Source organism: Pseudophryne corroboree, chromosome 10, assembly GCF_028390025.1.
Source record: "Pseudophryne corroboree isolate aPseCor3 chromosome 10, aPseCor3.hap2, whole genome shotgun sequence".
Lineage (NCBI taxonomy): Eukaryota > Metazoa > Chordata > Amphibia > Anura > Myobatrachidae > Pseudophryne > Pseudophryne corroboree.
The window spans coordinates 99,305,790-99,322,936 of NC_086453.1; the positions used below are offsets into that span (position 1 = coordinate 99,305,790).

General features: G+C 46.8%; 1 protein-coding gene across 1 annotated transcript; it reads right to left on the reverse strand.

The window, feature by feature from the left end:
• Positions 1-343: 343 nt before the first annotated feature.
• On the reverse strand, positions 344-1,717 carry LOC134965216 (paraneoplastic antigen Ma2 homolog). Its single transcript, XM_063941722.1, has one exon. The coding sequence runs from the start codon at positions 1,715-1,717 to the stop codon at positions 344-346; it is 1,374 nt and encodes a 457-aa protein (XP_063797792.1).
• Positions 1,718-17,147: the final 15,430 nt, after the last annotated feature.

Here is a 17,147-nt window from a genome sequence, read left to right on the forward strand (position 1 = left end):
ACTTCCGGACACACCAGTGCTATTAATGGTATTTGCAGTTTCTCCTCACATTCTTCTTGATAGATTTCTAAGCTAGCCATTATGTATCCTAAATAAGGATATTTCTCCACACTCAAACCCCATATCACTAGTCCCGATAACGGTTGTAGGGGTACATCAGTTAAGTATTTTCTATACCAGTCCTCGAAAATGATTGATACTTGGGATCCACTATCAACAAGTACCTTACAAGGATGTCCATTTATTTTAGCCGTCATTATAGGAGACGGTCCCATCAGTCCATCAGGCAGTACTCCATTCCACCATGTGCTCCCCATCGCGCAGCGACCAACCTCTAGGAGACCTATGGGGGGTTCACAGGTCTCCCTTGTCCGTTTCCCCGATCTTGACCTTCACTGTCAGTGTTATGGGAGGGATTACTATACATCCGGTTCGGGTTCCGATTCAAATTACATTCAAAAGCTCGATGGCCAATCCTCCCGCACTTAAAACAACCCCTGTTATTGACACTGCCCCGTCTACCTCCACTCTGTGTTGAATCACTAGATGTAGTATTCTGGGAAGGGTTGTTGCTGTTTTGTGTAGCAATAAATTGTTCTATCCTCTTGTTCTGTTCCTCCATTAATTTTAATATTTTTTCCTCTAATGGGGAAGTCTCATTCACTGTTTGTATTACCTTAACCTTCTTTACTGTCTTCTCTCTCATCTCAATCAATACTTCTTCTTGTTTGATTTCTTTTAGTATCTCGTTGAATCCAGGAGGTGGTTCTCTTTTTCCGGAACACCTCAATTTCTGTGCTACAGGATCAGTCGTTAAAGCACCTCGTAATACTTGTCTCATACGACTTTTATCTACTTCTTCTCTGGTGATACCTTTTTTTTCTACAATCTTATACAGCAATTTATCAATTCTTATGACATAGGCACTCAATTTCTCTCCAGATTCTTGAAAAGTGTGATGTAATCTTGATAGAAGATCCCCTACATCTTCCATAGTGCCATATGCGTAGTCCAAAGCTTCCAGATAAGTCTCCAGGGTGGCGTTTGGGTTACTTCTCCGGGCAGCTTGTATTATCCCCATAGCAGGTCCTCGTAGACTTTCCACCACTCGTTGTCGCTTTATCTTATCGGGACACTGCCATTCTTCAGCTTGTTGGACGGCTGCTTCTTTCCAGGATTCATAAGGCTCTTCCCCTGTAGGTACGGGCACTATACCAGAGAATATCCTCAACCTCCTATAACTCCCTTCGTAATGCCACCTCTCAAGTTGTGATACCACCCGTTCCACCATGGTCTCGAATTGTCCCCCATTCATATTTGTAGCATTGTGTCCATTTCCACTAGCCTCTCCTCTATTCACACTCTCAGGCGAGATTATTGCAGAAACGGGAACACTTGTGGAGTCGTCTTCTCGGATATTAGGACCAATAATAGACCATCTTCGTCCGGTTTCTTCATCAGCCATTATCATTAACGGTATTAGGTTAACGTCTAATTCTTTTTCTGTTTCGATTAGTACAGCAATCTTCTTTCCTGCCTCGTCATCCCACTGATCTACTATATTGGGTTTAATTATTCCGTATAGTGTACCCACTTTACGTAATACAGCTTCATCCACGATATCTGATAACTCTCCTCCTACTCCAATACACTTTCTGGGGTTTACCCCCTTCCTCTGACACCAAAGATAAATGTCATCTCCAGTTAGCCCTTCCATTTGATCGGGTTAAATTAATTATTCTTACGACTACTCACTGGGATCTCAGCAGTGCCTCCATTTATGTAACCCTGGTTATGAATGCTTCTAATGAAGAGTTACAATAGACGTGCCTCAACCCAAGCTCTATATCGCTTAAATTTGTTTTGGGTTTTAGGCTTGCTTGGGTAAGCCTAAGTAATACATGTAATCTTCTATTAGTTGATGATACACTATTTACCTTAGATTAATTGTTCTTGTTTTCAGTCATCAAGTCTTCTCTGATCAACTATCCGGAACAGGTTTTATGGTAAGTATATAACATTTATTATTATATCTTTACTCAGCATCAAATATATTATACTTCAGTATTATATTGAAACATTTTTGGAGAAAATAAATTATCAACATTCATTAAATACAATAAACATATAAGATCTATCACATCAATTACAGTCTATCATATTAAATATATATTAGTGACCCGGGTCCTCAGAAGTCTATAATGAGCTCGTTGGGGCCCTTATCATTACCGAGAGTTATTGTTTTTAGTGTTAACACAAGATTTGGATTACTCGGTTACAATCCATTAGTCATCCTCATGGCGTAGGTGTTTATTCTTTTAAGTCATAAATTATATTCCTCCGGATGTATATTTCTAAGCTCAGTGGGTATACTTTTGTATACTTTCTACTACTATTTATAATCCATATGGGGAATAGAGTATCTGTAGAAAGTCTTGATCTCACAATCTTCTATTATCTGCTTGTAGATAGTGTTATAATAAGCTAACACTCAATCTTGTCATTTCACCGCAGTCTTTACTAGTAATATAAGGTGTCAAATAAATTATAGAGTAGTAGTTATTTAGCTTAGGTATTAACACTTGGATTTATATAGTTAGTTCCTCTCTCTTTCTTCTTCTCTAAATCTGAATGTAGGTCACAGGAACTATTATAATAATAGACTGGTTTATATATAATTCAGTGTCATTCACTTAGGACCCTCAGTCTTTGATGCTGTTAGGCACAACTAGTTAGCAAATAGAGTCTACTTGTAATATTATCTCTGTCTCTGCTTATTAGTTAGTTAATATTATCCAGAGAGACCACTAGGGGGAGCTCGTGATACATATAAATATATGTGTGCCCATTAAATTATTTAATTGGAGGAAATAATATGAGAGGTGTATGATTGATGTATGTGTGGTTCAATCCCACCTCCTCTTTTCCGATGTCACTCCCCCGACTCCTCCTTTAATGCTCTGCGGCTCATCTACGTCTGTCATTCAGCGTCTAAGCCACAGCTGCAGCCGCCCCTCCTACCGTCTTCCTTCAGTTTTCCTCTGACGCACTTCTCCCAGCGTCAGCGATCTCCTGACACTCCTGGAGGGATAGCCGGGCTAACTGGTAAGTTTATTTACCCGTCGCTATACTCCTCCGTCTTCCTTCAATGACCGACCCGATGTCACAGTCTTTGCACTCCTTCTCTACTCTCCTCCGGTATTCGCGATCAAGGTCCCGGCGGGCTGCAGGCTCCTCCAGAGATACCGCTCCGTTCGTTGCTCTCCCCCGTACTGCCCTTCTCCAACTGTCCAAACCCTCCAACTGCTGTCGGCTCTCGTGGCTTCTCCCGCTCGAGGCACATCCTTCACATCCACGAGGGCTTCCAGCAATTTCTAGCAATTTCCCCATCCATACCTTTCAGTTCAATTGGAACAATATATAGTAAACCTACACAACTTTATCACATTTATATTATCTATATATATATATTTTTAAATACATTTGATTTGTTAACCATGTACTTTGTTTAACCAGTGGGTTACAATTACATTTCCCTGGTGGGCCCTTCATGCCCCAGTCCGACACTGTATATAACACAATATGTGGCACTGGAATGACTGATGGCTGATGCACAGGACACTACCACTGGTCTGATGCAGCACAATACACCACCACTGAACTGATGCAGCACAACACAGCAGCAATGCACATATGGCAGCAAGAGGACACATCCACTGTGACTGCCTGGTCACTGGAATAACTGATGGCTGATGCACCGGACACTACCACTGGTCTGATGCAGCACAATACACCACCACTGAACTGATGCAGCACAACACAGCAGCAATGCACATATGGCAGCAAGAGGACACAACCACTGTGACTGGACAAATACAGCACAAGACATGGACACTGAGAGAACGGAGACACGTTCTCTCTCTACACTCTCCAATGCCAGAGTGAAAATGGCGGCGACGCGCGGCTCCTTATATGGAATCCAAACCCCGCGAGAATCCGACAGCGGGATGATGACGTTATGCCTCGTTCTGGTTTCCGAGTCAGGCGGGAAAACCCGAGTCTGACTCGGATCCGGGCTCAAATGGTGAAGTCTGGTACGGTTCTGTTCTCTGAGAACCGAACGCGCTCATCTCTAGTTATAAACAATTCACCATTGGGGCACCATCAATATTTGCACCAGCCTGTGGGCTGCTCAGTGATTCCTTCTGAAGTCCCTCTGAACATGGCCTCTGTGGCCATGGATCTGTGCATGGGAACATGTTCACTAAAACACCTGTGACACTCCCCATAACACGCCAAATGATACAGCCTTTTTAACGTTCACTTCAGGCTATCTCCCAGTCACAGCCCTTGAACGCCCATGGTTGTGTGCAACCGGTTCTATTGCAAGTGACTCCGTATACAACAATGGTTTCTGCGTACACTCAGGAACTTTTGCGCATGCACAGAGCAAATAATCGCTCATCTGCTCAAGCTTCGCTCTTGCGCCTGAGTCAGGCCCATAGCAGTCCTTTAGGAAACACATTCTGACTTATGGCCAAATATACAGGAATTTGTATTTTCTAACAAGAATCTCTGTCCATAACCTGTCATGTGTGCAACAACAAAGTTTCTCTGTTCAAATTAATGAGCACCGCATGCTCCCTCACACGCACATAGTGCCAGAGGAAGCCGAGAAATTCCTCATCCCCCATTTTCCTATCGTTATCCTAGAGATTTGGAATAGTGCCTTTGTAACTGGAATCACCATACCGACAGTACACATTCCTGCATATCCCTGTGGAATCCACTTACTGGATATTCCCTCTCGCCACACAATGAAGGCAGTGCCTCGGGTGATATATCTGACTGGAAATCTGCAAGAGTCTTTTATTTTGGAAGAATGCGAAAAATCCATTGGTTCTAAATCCTGATTTCTCCTAAAGCCTAGTCTGTACCCTGTGGTGTATCTAATCAGTCCTGTTCTCCTCTTACATACCACTACAGCATTGCCCCCATGAGAGCTAGTATCATGTACAGTACATATACCAAACCTCTAGTCATTCACCTTGGAACATATTGGATGAGGAGCATGTATCAAGGGGATGTAGTTATGTGACCGGCGGTCGGGATCCCACCGGTCACTATACAGACGCTGGAATCCCGAACTCTGCCCAGCCCGACAGTCGGCATGCCATTTAACAGGGACTATTCCCTCTAGTTGGTGTCCACGACACCCATAGAGTGAGAATAGAATCTGTGGCGTGGGAATAGAATAGAACCTATGGCAAGCGCAACTTCCTTGAGCTCGCACCCGCTGGCAATCTGGGGACCGAGATCCCAAAGACGGTATGGTGACCTCCGGGATCCCAAACGCCGGTCTCCTGATACCAACCCGTATAAAGCATTAATTGATCAAACCAATGGTTCCCAAACCTTTTTGAATCACGGCGCCCTAAAGTACCTGAATTTTTTTCACGGCACACCCGGGCCAAAAGATTCTTATTGAGAAATTTAGAAAGAAATATTAAATTAAATAAATTGTGTTTATACAGTATGTCATCCTTTGTTATGAGCCACGGCTGTGGCTCATTCCTGTTTTGCATGTCAGTTAGGTATTTTATGTTTATAACTTGTTTCGCAGGCCAGGATTTCCCGTTGCTCTGTTTAAGAGTACTCTTGGTTGCTGCCGCTGGTGAGTCTGTGTAATTGCAGCTTGTTCCCATGTGTTCAGCCTCACCTGGCTGCTAATTGCATCTTGTCAGTTTGGAGTCATGCAACAGGGCAGCTGCATGAGATTATTAATTAGGCCTCTCTGTTATATGCTGGCTCAGTGCTATTCACAGACGCTGGTGATATTTCTGGGTTTTCAGTCTGCTTGAGTTCTGAGCTTGGTTCCTGCTAGTTCCTGAGCTTCCTGTGTTGATTCCTGTGTCAGTCCCTGTGTCGATTCCTATGTCTGATCCCGTGTCCTGCTGTGAGGCGTTCCTGTTCTGAGGTCCAGTGCCTTTGCCTGTGCCTGGTCAAGTTTCTGGCTTCTTGGTGTCCACCGGTCTGTCGTTTGGGATTCTGCCTGTCCTCCAGTTCTGAGAGTCTGTGTCAGCAGCATTGGGAGTTCCTGTCCATTTGCCAGTATTCGTACCGGTTCCATGAGTAGCGGCACTGCCGCGTCCGTCGGCCTAGGCCGCTGTATTCCCTTATTATTTCTGTCACTGGTGTTTTGCAGAGGGTTCTGCTTATGCTGTCACCGCCGGTACACAAAAGTATTGTGTCGGCATGTGGTCAGCATTTCCTTTGTTGTTCTTTTCCTTTGGCGGCAAGCCGCACATACTTTGGTTTTAGGTTTGTTAGTAGCCCCTGGCCTTGTTGTTAGTCAGAGGGCCCCTTGTTATCACCCTGTCTCGGTTCACTCTTTGTCTCTCATTAAGACCTGAGGGGGCATCGAAGTTGGGCAGACATAATCCGCCCCTTCAAACGCGTCTGCCATGGGCTCAAGCAACCATAGTCTCGCAAGAGTGTACTGACAGCACGAGCGAGACAACGGAGATAGGGCGCCAGGGGCTATTCCCTTTCCATTCCACTTTCCCAGCATTATGTCCTGGTGCTCTGGACTTGCTTCATAACATCTCCCTTGTTCTGAGCACCAGGAACCTAACATTATCACCAGCCATACCACAAAAAAGAAATAAAACTTTTTTTTCTTTTTTGGCCCAGTCCAGTGTCTAGTCTAGAATCCAGTCCTGTCTCGAATTCAGTGTGCAGAATCCAATCCGGTGTTTAGAATCCAGTCTTGTCTAGAATTCAGTGTGCAGAATCCAATCCGGTGTTTAGAATCCAGTCCTGTCTAGAATTCAGTGTGCAGAATCCAGTCCGGTGTTTAGAATCCAGTCCGGTGTTTAGAATCCAGTCCGGTGTTTAGAATCCAGTCCGGTGTTTAAAAAAAAAAAAAAACAGTCTTGTTTTATTTAGCAAAAATTTAGTCCTGCCTTGTCTAGTCTTGCCTTGTCTTGTCTTGTCTAGTTTTAAATCCTCCTATGTCTACTATGCAAGCCCTGCAGGCATCTCTCTCAGCCCTGAACTCTGCTTTCAGTGCTTTGAGACCAGAGCGACTAGATGTTTTGCAGCAATCCTTAAGGCAAATGCAAAACCTTCTGACTAAAATCTTGCTCATCTTGCCAGAAGTCGTTGAGAGTACATCTATCTCTAAAGAGACTCTTGTTCACAGTATGGTGACAAGAGAATCCTCTGGTTTAATTGAAGAGAAAAGGTTTAAAAGTTTTTTGCGGCCCAGGCTCTCAGAAGAGGAGCGTCTGCGTCGCAGAAACTTAAACTTATGCCTATATTGTGGGGGTTTAGGCCACTATCTGCAGACCTGTGAGTTGCGCAAGCCAAAGTGTGGTGACGAGTCTTGCCCTCTGGCCAAGTTGAGTCAGGATACAAGACCTACTCCTGTCTCTACTGTGGCAGAGGTACTTGTCACACAACCCACACTAAAAAGCTCTCTGTCCTATAATTGGGGTCCTTGGGCAAGGGAGCCCCATTATAGATTCAGGAATCAAAAGAGAATGTTTCTCTCCTCTCTTGAGGTTCCTGTTGAAGCAGCGTTGTAAGCCCCTGGAGTGGTGCCCGTTGCCCAGGGTCCTGGAGTGGTGCCCGTTGCCCAGGGTCCTGGAGTGGTGCCCGTTGCCCAGGGTACTGGAGAGGTGCCCGATGCTCAGGATCTTGGAGCGGTGCCCGATGCCCAGAGTGCTGGAGCGGTGCCCGATGCCCAGAGTGCTGGAGCGGTGCCCGATGCCCAGAGTGCTGGAGCGGTGCCCGATGCCCAGAGTGCTGGAGCGGTGCCCGATGCCCAGAGTGCTGGAGCGGTGCCTGATGCCCAGAGTGCTGGAGCGGTGCCCGATGCCCAGAGTGCTGGAGCGGTGCCCGATGCTGTAGCTTATAGAGGGACATCAAATATTATAGCTCAGGTTTCCATACCAGAAGGGGTCTCAGAAGCTGTTACCCCAGGTAGGGACTTGAAGAGCGCAACCCCAGAAAGGGTATCTAAAACCATAGTTCTAGAAAGGAACTCGAGAAGCAAAACCCCAGAAGGGATATTTGAAGTAATATCCCCAAGTGGGGTCTCGAGAGACGCAGCCTCTAAGAAGGGTCTAGAGGTCGCTTCCCCAGGAAAGAACTTAAGAGGCGTAGCATTAGTGGAGGTGCTGAAGGTTATAGCTTCAGCAAAAGTCCCGGAAGTCATAGTCCCGGGAGAAGTTTCGATAATTATCGACTCAGAGAGGGAGGCTGATGGCTCGGTCCCAGTGGGAGAGGCCAACGGCTCGGTCCCAGTAAAAGAATCCGAGGTGCTGACCCCAGCCAGCGGGGTTCCCGGAGGCCACTGCCCCAGTGGGGTTCCCGGAGGCCACTGCCCCAGCGGGGTTCCCGGAGGCCACTACCCCGGGTGGGGTTCAGAAAGTCACTACCCCGGGTGGGGTTCAGAAAGTCACTGCCCCGGGTGGGGTTCAGAAAATCACTGCCCCGGGTGGGGTTCAGAAAGTCACTGCCCCGGGTGGGGTTCAGAAAGTCACTGCCCCGGGTGGGGTTCAGAGAGTCTCAGCCTCGAGTAAGGTCAATAGTGACCAGGTCCTAGCAAAGCACTCCAGTCAGTCAGATGGGAAGGAAACAGATCCTGACTGATATCTCAACATCCATAATCTTTGATGGGGACTTAGCCCAATTTCTGGCACTTTACAAACACTATTACATTATTATGTTGTCTAGACCATTTCTGGGCATCACTTCAGAGAACCTTGTGCTTTATCTGATTTATTCTTTTAGAGGAGAGCCTTTTGAGTGGGCGACCAGCCTAATGAAAGCTGAAGATCCCATTCTTCAGGATCCCCCAGCATTCAGTGATGCAATTATTAAAAGATATGGTTCCAAAGAAATTGGTTCAGGTTCCTCTAAGTCACCCGTCTTGTCTGCTGAGAGTCCACCAAATACTGTAAACTCGGCACAAGAGTTCCAGCCCGTTGTTTTGACTGCAGGGTGTGCTTTTCTGACTTCTTCTTCTTCTAATAATAGTACTTTGCCAGAAAGTTCAGCTCCCAAGGGTAAGAAACCTGTCTCTGATTTGAACGCAGCCTTGCTGGGTGGTACCATCAGTTCAGACAATGTTTGGGGAATTACCTTGGTCAGACCTAAAGAGCTTTGTAAAAAGAAGAAGAAAAAGAAATAATTTTTGACTCTTGCCTTGATATAAAAAAAAAAAAAGATTTTTTTTTCCCTTATCTTGTGTCCAGTGGCCACCGTCAGGGGGAGGGCACTGTTACAAGCTGTGGTTGCAGCTTGTTTCTGTTTTCGTGTCTGTTAGACCAGTGTGTCAGGTTTTTTTTTTGTATCCCTTGTTTTGGATAGTCTGTATTTTGGGGTCCTTTGACCCCTCCTCAAGGGGGCGGGGGTACTGTTATGAGCCACGGCTGTGGCTCATTCCTGTTTTGCATGCCAGTTAGGTATTTTATGTTTATAACTTGTTTCGCAGGCCAGGATTTCCCGTTGCTCTGTTTAAGAGTACTCTTGGTTGCTGCCGCTGGTGAGTCTGTGTAATTGCAGCTTGTTCCCATGTGTTCAGCCTCACCTGGCTGCTAATTGCATCTTGTCAGTTTGGAGTCATGCAACAGGGCAGCTGCATGAGATTATTAATTAGGCCTCTCTGTTATATGCTGGCTCAGTGCTATTCACAGACGCTGGTGATATTTCTGGGTTTTCAGTCTGCTTGAGTTCTGAGCTTGGTTCCTGCTAGTTCCTGAGCTTCCTGTGTCGATTCCTGTGTCAGTCCCTGTGTCGATTCCTATGTCTGATCCCGTGTCCTGCTGTGAGGCGTTCCTGTCCTGAGGTCCAGTGCCTTTGCCTGTGCCTGGTCAAGTTTCTGGCTTCTTGGTGTCCACCGGTCTGTCGTTTGGGATTCTGCCTGTCCTCCAGTTCTGAGAGTGTGTCAGCAGCATTGGGAGTTCCTGTCCGTTTGCCAGTATTCGTACCGGTTCCATGAGTAGCGGCACTGCCGCGTCCGTCGGCCTAGGCCGCTGTATTCCCTTATTATTTCTGTCACTGGTGTTTTGCAGAGGGTTCTGCTTATGCTGTCACCGCCGGTACACAAAAATATTGTGTCGGCGTGTGGTCAGCATTTCCTTTGTTGTTCTTTTCCTTTGGCGGCAAGCCGCACATACTTTGGTTTTAGGTTTGTTAGTAGCCCCTGGCCTTGTTGTTAGTCAGAGGGCCCCTTGTTATCACCCTGTCTCGGTTCACTCTTTGTCTCTCATTAAGACCTGAGGGGGCATCGAAGTTGGGCAGACGTAATCCGCCCTTCAAACGCGGATGCCATGGGCTCAAGCAACCATAGTCTCGCAAGAGTGTACTGACAGCACGGGCGAGACAATGGAGATAGGGCGCCAGGGGCTATTCCCTTTCCATTCCCCTTTCCCAGCATTACGTCCTGGTGCTCTGGACTCGCTTCATAACATCTCCCTTGTTCTGAGCACCAGGAACCTAACATCCTTAGATACAACTGTGTGGTGAGGGACAAGATTTGCTTCTGTTTGTCCACATATTTTATGATTGCCAGCCACCAGCACTGGTTTTGCCTATTACATTAACCATAAATAATTTAAATTGGTCCTGGACCACCAACCCGAGGCACCCCTGAAAATGTCCTGAGGCACCCCAGGGTGCCATGGCACATAGTTTGAGAACCACTGGATTAAACCGGTATTTATATATGTTGTTTGTATGTAATACATACTTCAGGTATATAATATAGAAATAATATATGCTCCAAGTGGGGGGCAGGGTACAAAGTACTTTCTCACAGGGGTCCTGAGTACTAGTATACAGGTGCTTATTGGGGATTATTCAGGTTCAGTTGCTGCTGCTTCTTTATGCGCAAACTACCGATGTTCGCAGACTGACAGAAATTTTGTTGCACAAAAACATTTACTTGTTGATATTGAGCTGCACAGATCTTAGGTGCCACCATTTCAATAAGCACGTAGATGTGTCTACATGAAGATATGCTGTAAGCTTTTCATCACACGGTGGTCTATGCTAGATGACATTCATCAACTTGATGATGATGATGATAATGGGTCTTTCTTTGTTAATAAATATAAAAACACCACCCCCCACCCTAACAATCATTGGCATATCTATTATGGATACAAGGTGTGCCGGCGCACGCAACACACCAAGCATCCCTGGAGTCCCGTGTCGGTGCCCAGAGACCTGAGCATGTACATTAGTCTTTGGGTCAGGATGTAGTATTGAAGGTTGACCACACTTGGTTCGACAGTGTCTAGGTTGACCACTATTGGTCAACAGGGATTCTAGTCGACAGGGTCTCTAGGTCGACATGGTCTAGGTCAACAGGTCAAAAGGTCGACATCAGTTTTTAAATATTTTTTTGGGTGTTGTTTTTGCCTTACAGTGATCTGGAACCCCAATTAGTGCACCGTGCCCCCTTGCATTGCTAGCTTTGCTCGCCATGCTTTGGGTTACCGTTCCCAATCGTAGTTCACGTGGATCGTAAAGTATGAAAAAGTTCAAAAAAAATATTTTGAGGGAAAAAACTCATGTCAACCTTTTGACCTGTCGACCTACAGACCCTGTGGACCTAGAAACCCTGTCGACTGCTGGCCTATAGTCTTGTCGACCTAGAGACCAGATACCTTGGGTCAATGCCAGAGAATCTGCCCCCTCCTCTCTTAAATCGCCCTGCCAATAATGTACACACACTTACATGCATAACGTAAGCCATTTCTTTTTATGGAAAAATGGTTCTGATGATGAAATAAAAATGCTTAATGCACAATATAACAATTGGCCACTTCTGTACTTTTACCAAAATAAAAAACAAACAAATTTACATGAAGAGTTTGGTTGGCGACGTATTCAACCTGTGTGGGCTATGGACCAGAGGGTATGCAGATACAAGGTGATGCTTAGTTGTATGCAACACTGTCGCATTTCGGTATGCGACTGAAGTGGTGTACCCGGGTGGTTCATACAGAGACTTTAGGAAATAGTGTCTATTGATGGAATTGGCTGCAGGCTATTATGCATGCTTGCAGGGTTGGTCTGGCCCACAGGTGTACAGGGGAAACCCCTGGTGGGCCCCACTCTCTGAGGGCCCACCCCCTCCTGTAGGAATCAGGTTCCAGACTGTGCATTTGAATTATGCATTACACCAGTGGTTCCCAAGCTTTTTAGAATCATGGCGCTCTAGAGTATCAGAATTATTTTCATGGCACCACAGGTCAAAAGTTTATTAATGAGACATTTAGAGAGAAATATTACATTAAATCAATAGTGTTTATATTTTATACTTAGGTTCAATTGTGTGGTGAGGGACAAGATTTGCTTTTGTTTGTCCAAGTAGTTTATGATTTCCAGCCACCAGAACTGATTTTGCCTACTATATTCACCATAAATAATTTTAATTGGTCCTGGACCACCAATCCAAGGCACCCCTTCAAGTGCCTTGAGGCCCCCCAAGGTGCCACGGCACACAGTTTGAGAACCACTGCATTACACATATGCTACATTATACTGTTAGACAGTGGATCACTCTGTGGTCTGTCTCCATTCCCAGCACTAGAGGCAGCTTCCCTAGTGTTTTCCCTCCTAGTGTCAGCTCAGTGCAGGAGGAGGAGCTTAGTGTACAGTGTGAGAGAGTTCTTCCTGGGAGAGACAACTGCACTGACGTGCAGCTTCTGCTCTCCTCAGTGTGTGACCTTGTCAACCCCGCAGCCGCACCCTGTGTGTATCCAGCCGCATCCTGTGTGTACTGAGACGCTGTGTTACCGCTGTACTGCTTTGCATGTATACTGTGAATTACTGTTGCTGCAGAACATCTTCTATATACTACAACCCGTTATACAAATAACGAGTTTTATGGTAAGAACTTACCTTTGTTAAAACTCTTTCTGCGAGGTACACTGGGCTCCACAAGGATTGGACAATGGGGTGTAGAGTAGAATCTTGATCCGAGGCACCAACAGGCTCAAAGCTTTGACTGTTCCCAGAATGCACAGCGCCGCCTCCTTTCTAACCCCGTCACCCTGCACAGGAGCTCAGTTTTTAGTTAACCAGCCCAATGCAGTAGCAGGAAAAGAGACGACAACGGTTAGTAGCCACATACACCACACTCTCATGACAGGAGAAGTGTCAGCGGCTAATGCCATACCAACCCAAAGAAGCTAAGTGCGTCAGGATGGGCGCCTTGTGGAGCCCAGTGTACCTCGCAGAAAGAGTTTTAACAAAGGTAAGTTCTTACCATAAAACTCGTTTTCTGCTGCGGGGTACACTGGGCTCCACAAGAATTGGACAATGGGGATGTCCTAAAGCAGTTCCTTATGGAAGGGGATGCACTGTAGCGGGCACAAGAACCCGGCGTCCAAAGGAAGCATCCTGGGAAGCGGCAGTATCAAAGGCATAGAACCTTATGAACGTGTTCCCGGAAGACCACATAGCCGCCTTGCACAATTGTTCGAGGGTCGCACCACGTTGGGCCGCCCAAGAAGGTCCAACAGACCGAGTAGAATGGGCCTTAATGTGAACAGGAGCAGAGAGACCAGCCTTCATATAAGCATGTGCAATCACCATTCTAATCCATCTGGCCAGGGTCTGCTTGTGAGCAGGCCAGCCACGTTTGTGAAATCCAAACAAAACAAAAAGAGAATCAGATTTTCGGATAGAAGCAGTTCTCTTCACATAGATACGGAGAGCCTGTACTACATCCAAAGACCGCTCTTTGGGAGACAAATCAGGAGAGACAAAGGCCGGAACCACAATCTCCTGATTAAGGTGGAACGAGGAAACCACCTTAGGTAAATATCCGGGACGAGTCCTAAGACCCGCCCGGTCACGGTGAAAAATCAGATATGGGGAACTACAAGACAAGGCACCCAGATCCGACACTCTTCTAGCAGAGGCAATAGCCAGCAAGAACACCACCTTAAGGGAAAGCCACTTAAGGTCAGCTGAACCAAGGGGTTCAAACGGAGGCTCCTGCAACGCCTCCAAAAAACACCGACAAGTCCCAAGGAGCCACAGGCGGGACATAGGGAGGTTGGATACGCAACGCACCCTGAGTGAAAGTATGAACATCAGGCAAAGTCGCAATTTTTCTCTGAAACCACACCGACAAGGCAGAAATATGAACCTTTAGGGAGGCCAGACGCAGGCCCAACTCTAGGCCTTGCTGCAGAAAAGCCAAAAGCTTGGCTGTACTATACTTGGAAGCGTCATTATTGTTAGATGCGCACCAAACAAAGTAGGAATGCCATGGTAAATCCGAGCAGAAGCCGGTTTTCGGGCCCGCAACATAGTTTTAATGACCTCTTCAGAAAAACCCTTAGCCCTCAAGACGGAAGCTTCAAGAGCCACGCCGTCAAAGACAGTCTAGAATTCAGTGTGCAGAATCCAATCCGGTGTTTAGAATCCAGTCCTGTCTAGAATTCAGTGTGCAGAATCCAGTCCGGTGTTTAGAATCCAGTCCGGTGTTTAGAATCCAGTCCGGTGTTTAGAATCCAGTCCGGTGTTTAAAAAAAAAAAAACAGTCTTGTTTTATTTAGCAAAAATTTAGTCCTGCCTTGTCTAGTCTTGCCTTGTCTTGTCTTGTCTAGTTTTAAATCCTCCTATGTCTACTATGCAAGCCCTGCAGGCATCTCTCTCAGCCCTGAACTCTGCTTTCAGTGCTTTGAGACCAGAGCGACTAGATGTTTTGCAGCAATCCTTAAAGCAAATGCAAAACCTTCTGACTAAAATCTTGCTCATCTTGCCAGAAGTCGTTGAGAGTACATCTATCTCTAAAGAGACTCTTGTTCACAGTATGGTGACAAGAGAATCCTCTGGTTTAATTGAAGAGAAAAGGTTTAAAAGTTTTTTGCGGCCCAGGCTCTCAGAAGAGGAGCGTCTGCGTCGCAGAAACTTAAACTTATGCCTATATTGTGGGGGTTTAGGCCACTATCTGCAGACCTGTGAGTTGCGCAAGCCAAAGTGTGGTGACGAGTCTTGCCCTCTGGCCAAGTTGAGTCAGGATACAAGACCTACTCCTGTCTCTACTGTGGCAGAGGTACTTGTCACACAACCCACACTAAAAAGCTCTCTGTCCTATAATTGGGGTCCTTGGGCAAGGGAGCCCCATTATAGATTCAGGAATCAAAAGAGAATGTTTCTCTCCTCTCTTGAGGTTCCTGTTGAAGCAGCGTTGTAAGCCCCTGGAGTGGTGCCCGTTGCCCAGGGTCCTGGAGTGGTGCCCGTTGCCCAGGGTCCTGGAGTGGTGCCCGTTGCCCAGGGTACTGGAGAGGTGCCCGATGCTCAGGATCTTGGAGCGGTGCCCGATGCCCAGAGTGCTGGAGCGGTGCCCGATGCCCAGAGTGCTGGAGCGGTGCCCGATGCCCAGAGTGCTGGAGCGGTGCCCGATGCCCAGAGTGCTGGAGCGGTGCCCGATGCCCAGAGTGCTGGAGCGGTGCCTGATGCCCAGAGTGCTGGAGCGGTGCCCGATGCCCAGAGTGCTGGAGCGGTGCCCGATGCTGTAGCTTATAGAGGGACATCAAATATTATAGCTCAGGTTTCCATACCAGAAGGGGTCTCAGAAGCTGTTACCCCAGGTAGGGACTTGAAGAGCGCAACCCCAGAAAGGGTATCTAAAACCATAGTTCTAGAAAGGAACTCGAGAAGCAAAACCCCAGAAGGGATATTTGAAGTAATATCCCCAAGTGGGGTCTCGAGAGACGCAGCCTCTAAGAAGGGTCTAGAGGTCGCTTCCCCAGGAAAGAACTTAAGAGGCGTAGCATTAGTGGAGGTGCTGAAGGTTATAGCTTCAGCAAAAGTCCCGGAAGTCATAGTCCCGGGAGAAGTTTCGATAATTATCGACTCAGAGAGGGAGGCTGATGGCTCGGTCCCAGTGGGAGAGGCCAACGGCTCGGTCCCAGTAAAAGAATCCGAGGTGCTGACCCCAGCCAGCGGGGTTCCCGGAGGCCACTGCCCCAGCGGGGTTCCCGGAGGCCACTGCCCCAGCGGGGTTCCCGGAGGCCACTACCCCGGGTGGGGTTCAGAAAGTCACTACCCCGGGTGGGGTTCAGAAAGTCACTGCCCCGGGTGGGGTTCAGAAAATCACTGCCCCGGGTGGGGTTCAGAAAGTCACTGCCCCGGGTGGGGTTCAGAAAGTCACTGCCCCGGGTGGGGTTCAGAGAGTCTCAGCCTCGAGTAAGGTCAATAGTGACCAGGTCCTAGCAAAGCACTCCAGTCAGTCAGATGGGAAGGAAACAGATCCTGACTCTGATATCTCAACATCCATAATCTTTGATGGGGACTTAGCCCAATTTCTGGCACTTTACAAACACTATTACATTATTATGTTGTCTAGACCATTTCTGGGCATCACTTCAGAGAACCTTGTGCTTTATCTGATTTATTCTTTTAGAGGAGAGCCTTTTGAGTGGGCGACCAGCCTAATGAAAGCTGAAGATCCCATTCTTCAGGATCCCCCAGCATTCAGTGATGCAATTATTAAAAGATATGGTTCCAAAGAAATTGGTTCAGGTTCCTCTAAGTCACCCGTCTTGTCTGCTGAGAGTCCACCAAATACTGTAAACTCGGCACAAGAGTTCCAGCCCGTTGTTTTGACTGCAGGGTGTGCTTTTCTGACTTCTTCTTCTTCTAATAATAGTACTTTGCCAGAAAGTTCAGCTCCCAAGGGTAAGAAACCTGTCTCTGATTTGAACGCAGCCTTGCTGGGTGGTACCATCAGTTCAGACAATGTTTGGGGAATTACCTTGGTCAGACCTAAAGAGCTTTGTAAAAAGAAGAAGAAAAAGAAATAATTTTTGACTCTTGCCTTGATATAAAAAAAAAAAAAGATTTTTTTTTCCCTTATCTTGTGTCCAGTGGCCACCGTCAGGGGGAGGGCACTGTTACAAGCTGTGGTTGCAGCTTGTTTCTGTTTTCGTGTCTGTTAGACCAGTGTGTCAGGTTTTTTTTTTGTATCCCTTGTTTTGGATAGTCTGTATTTTGGGGTCCTTTGACCCCTCCTCAAGGGGGCGGGGGTACTGTTATGAGCCACGGCTGTGGCTCATTCCTGTTTTGCATGCCAGTTAGGTATTTTATGTTTATAACTTGTTTCGCAGGCC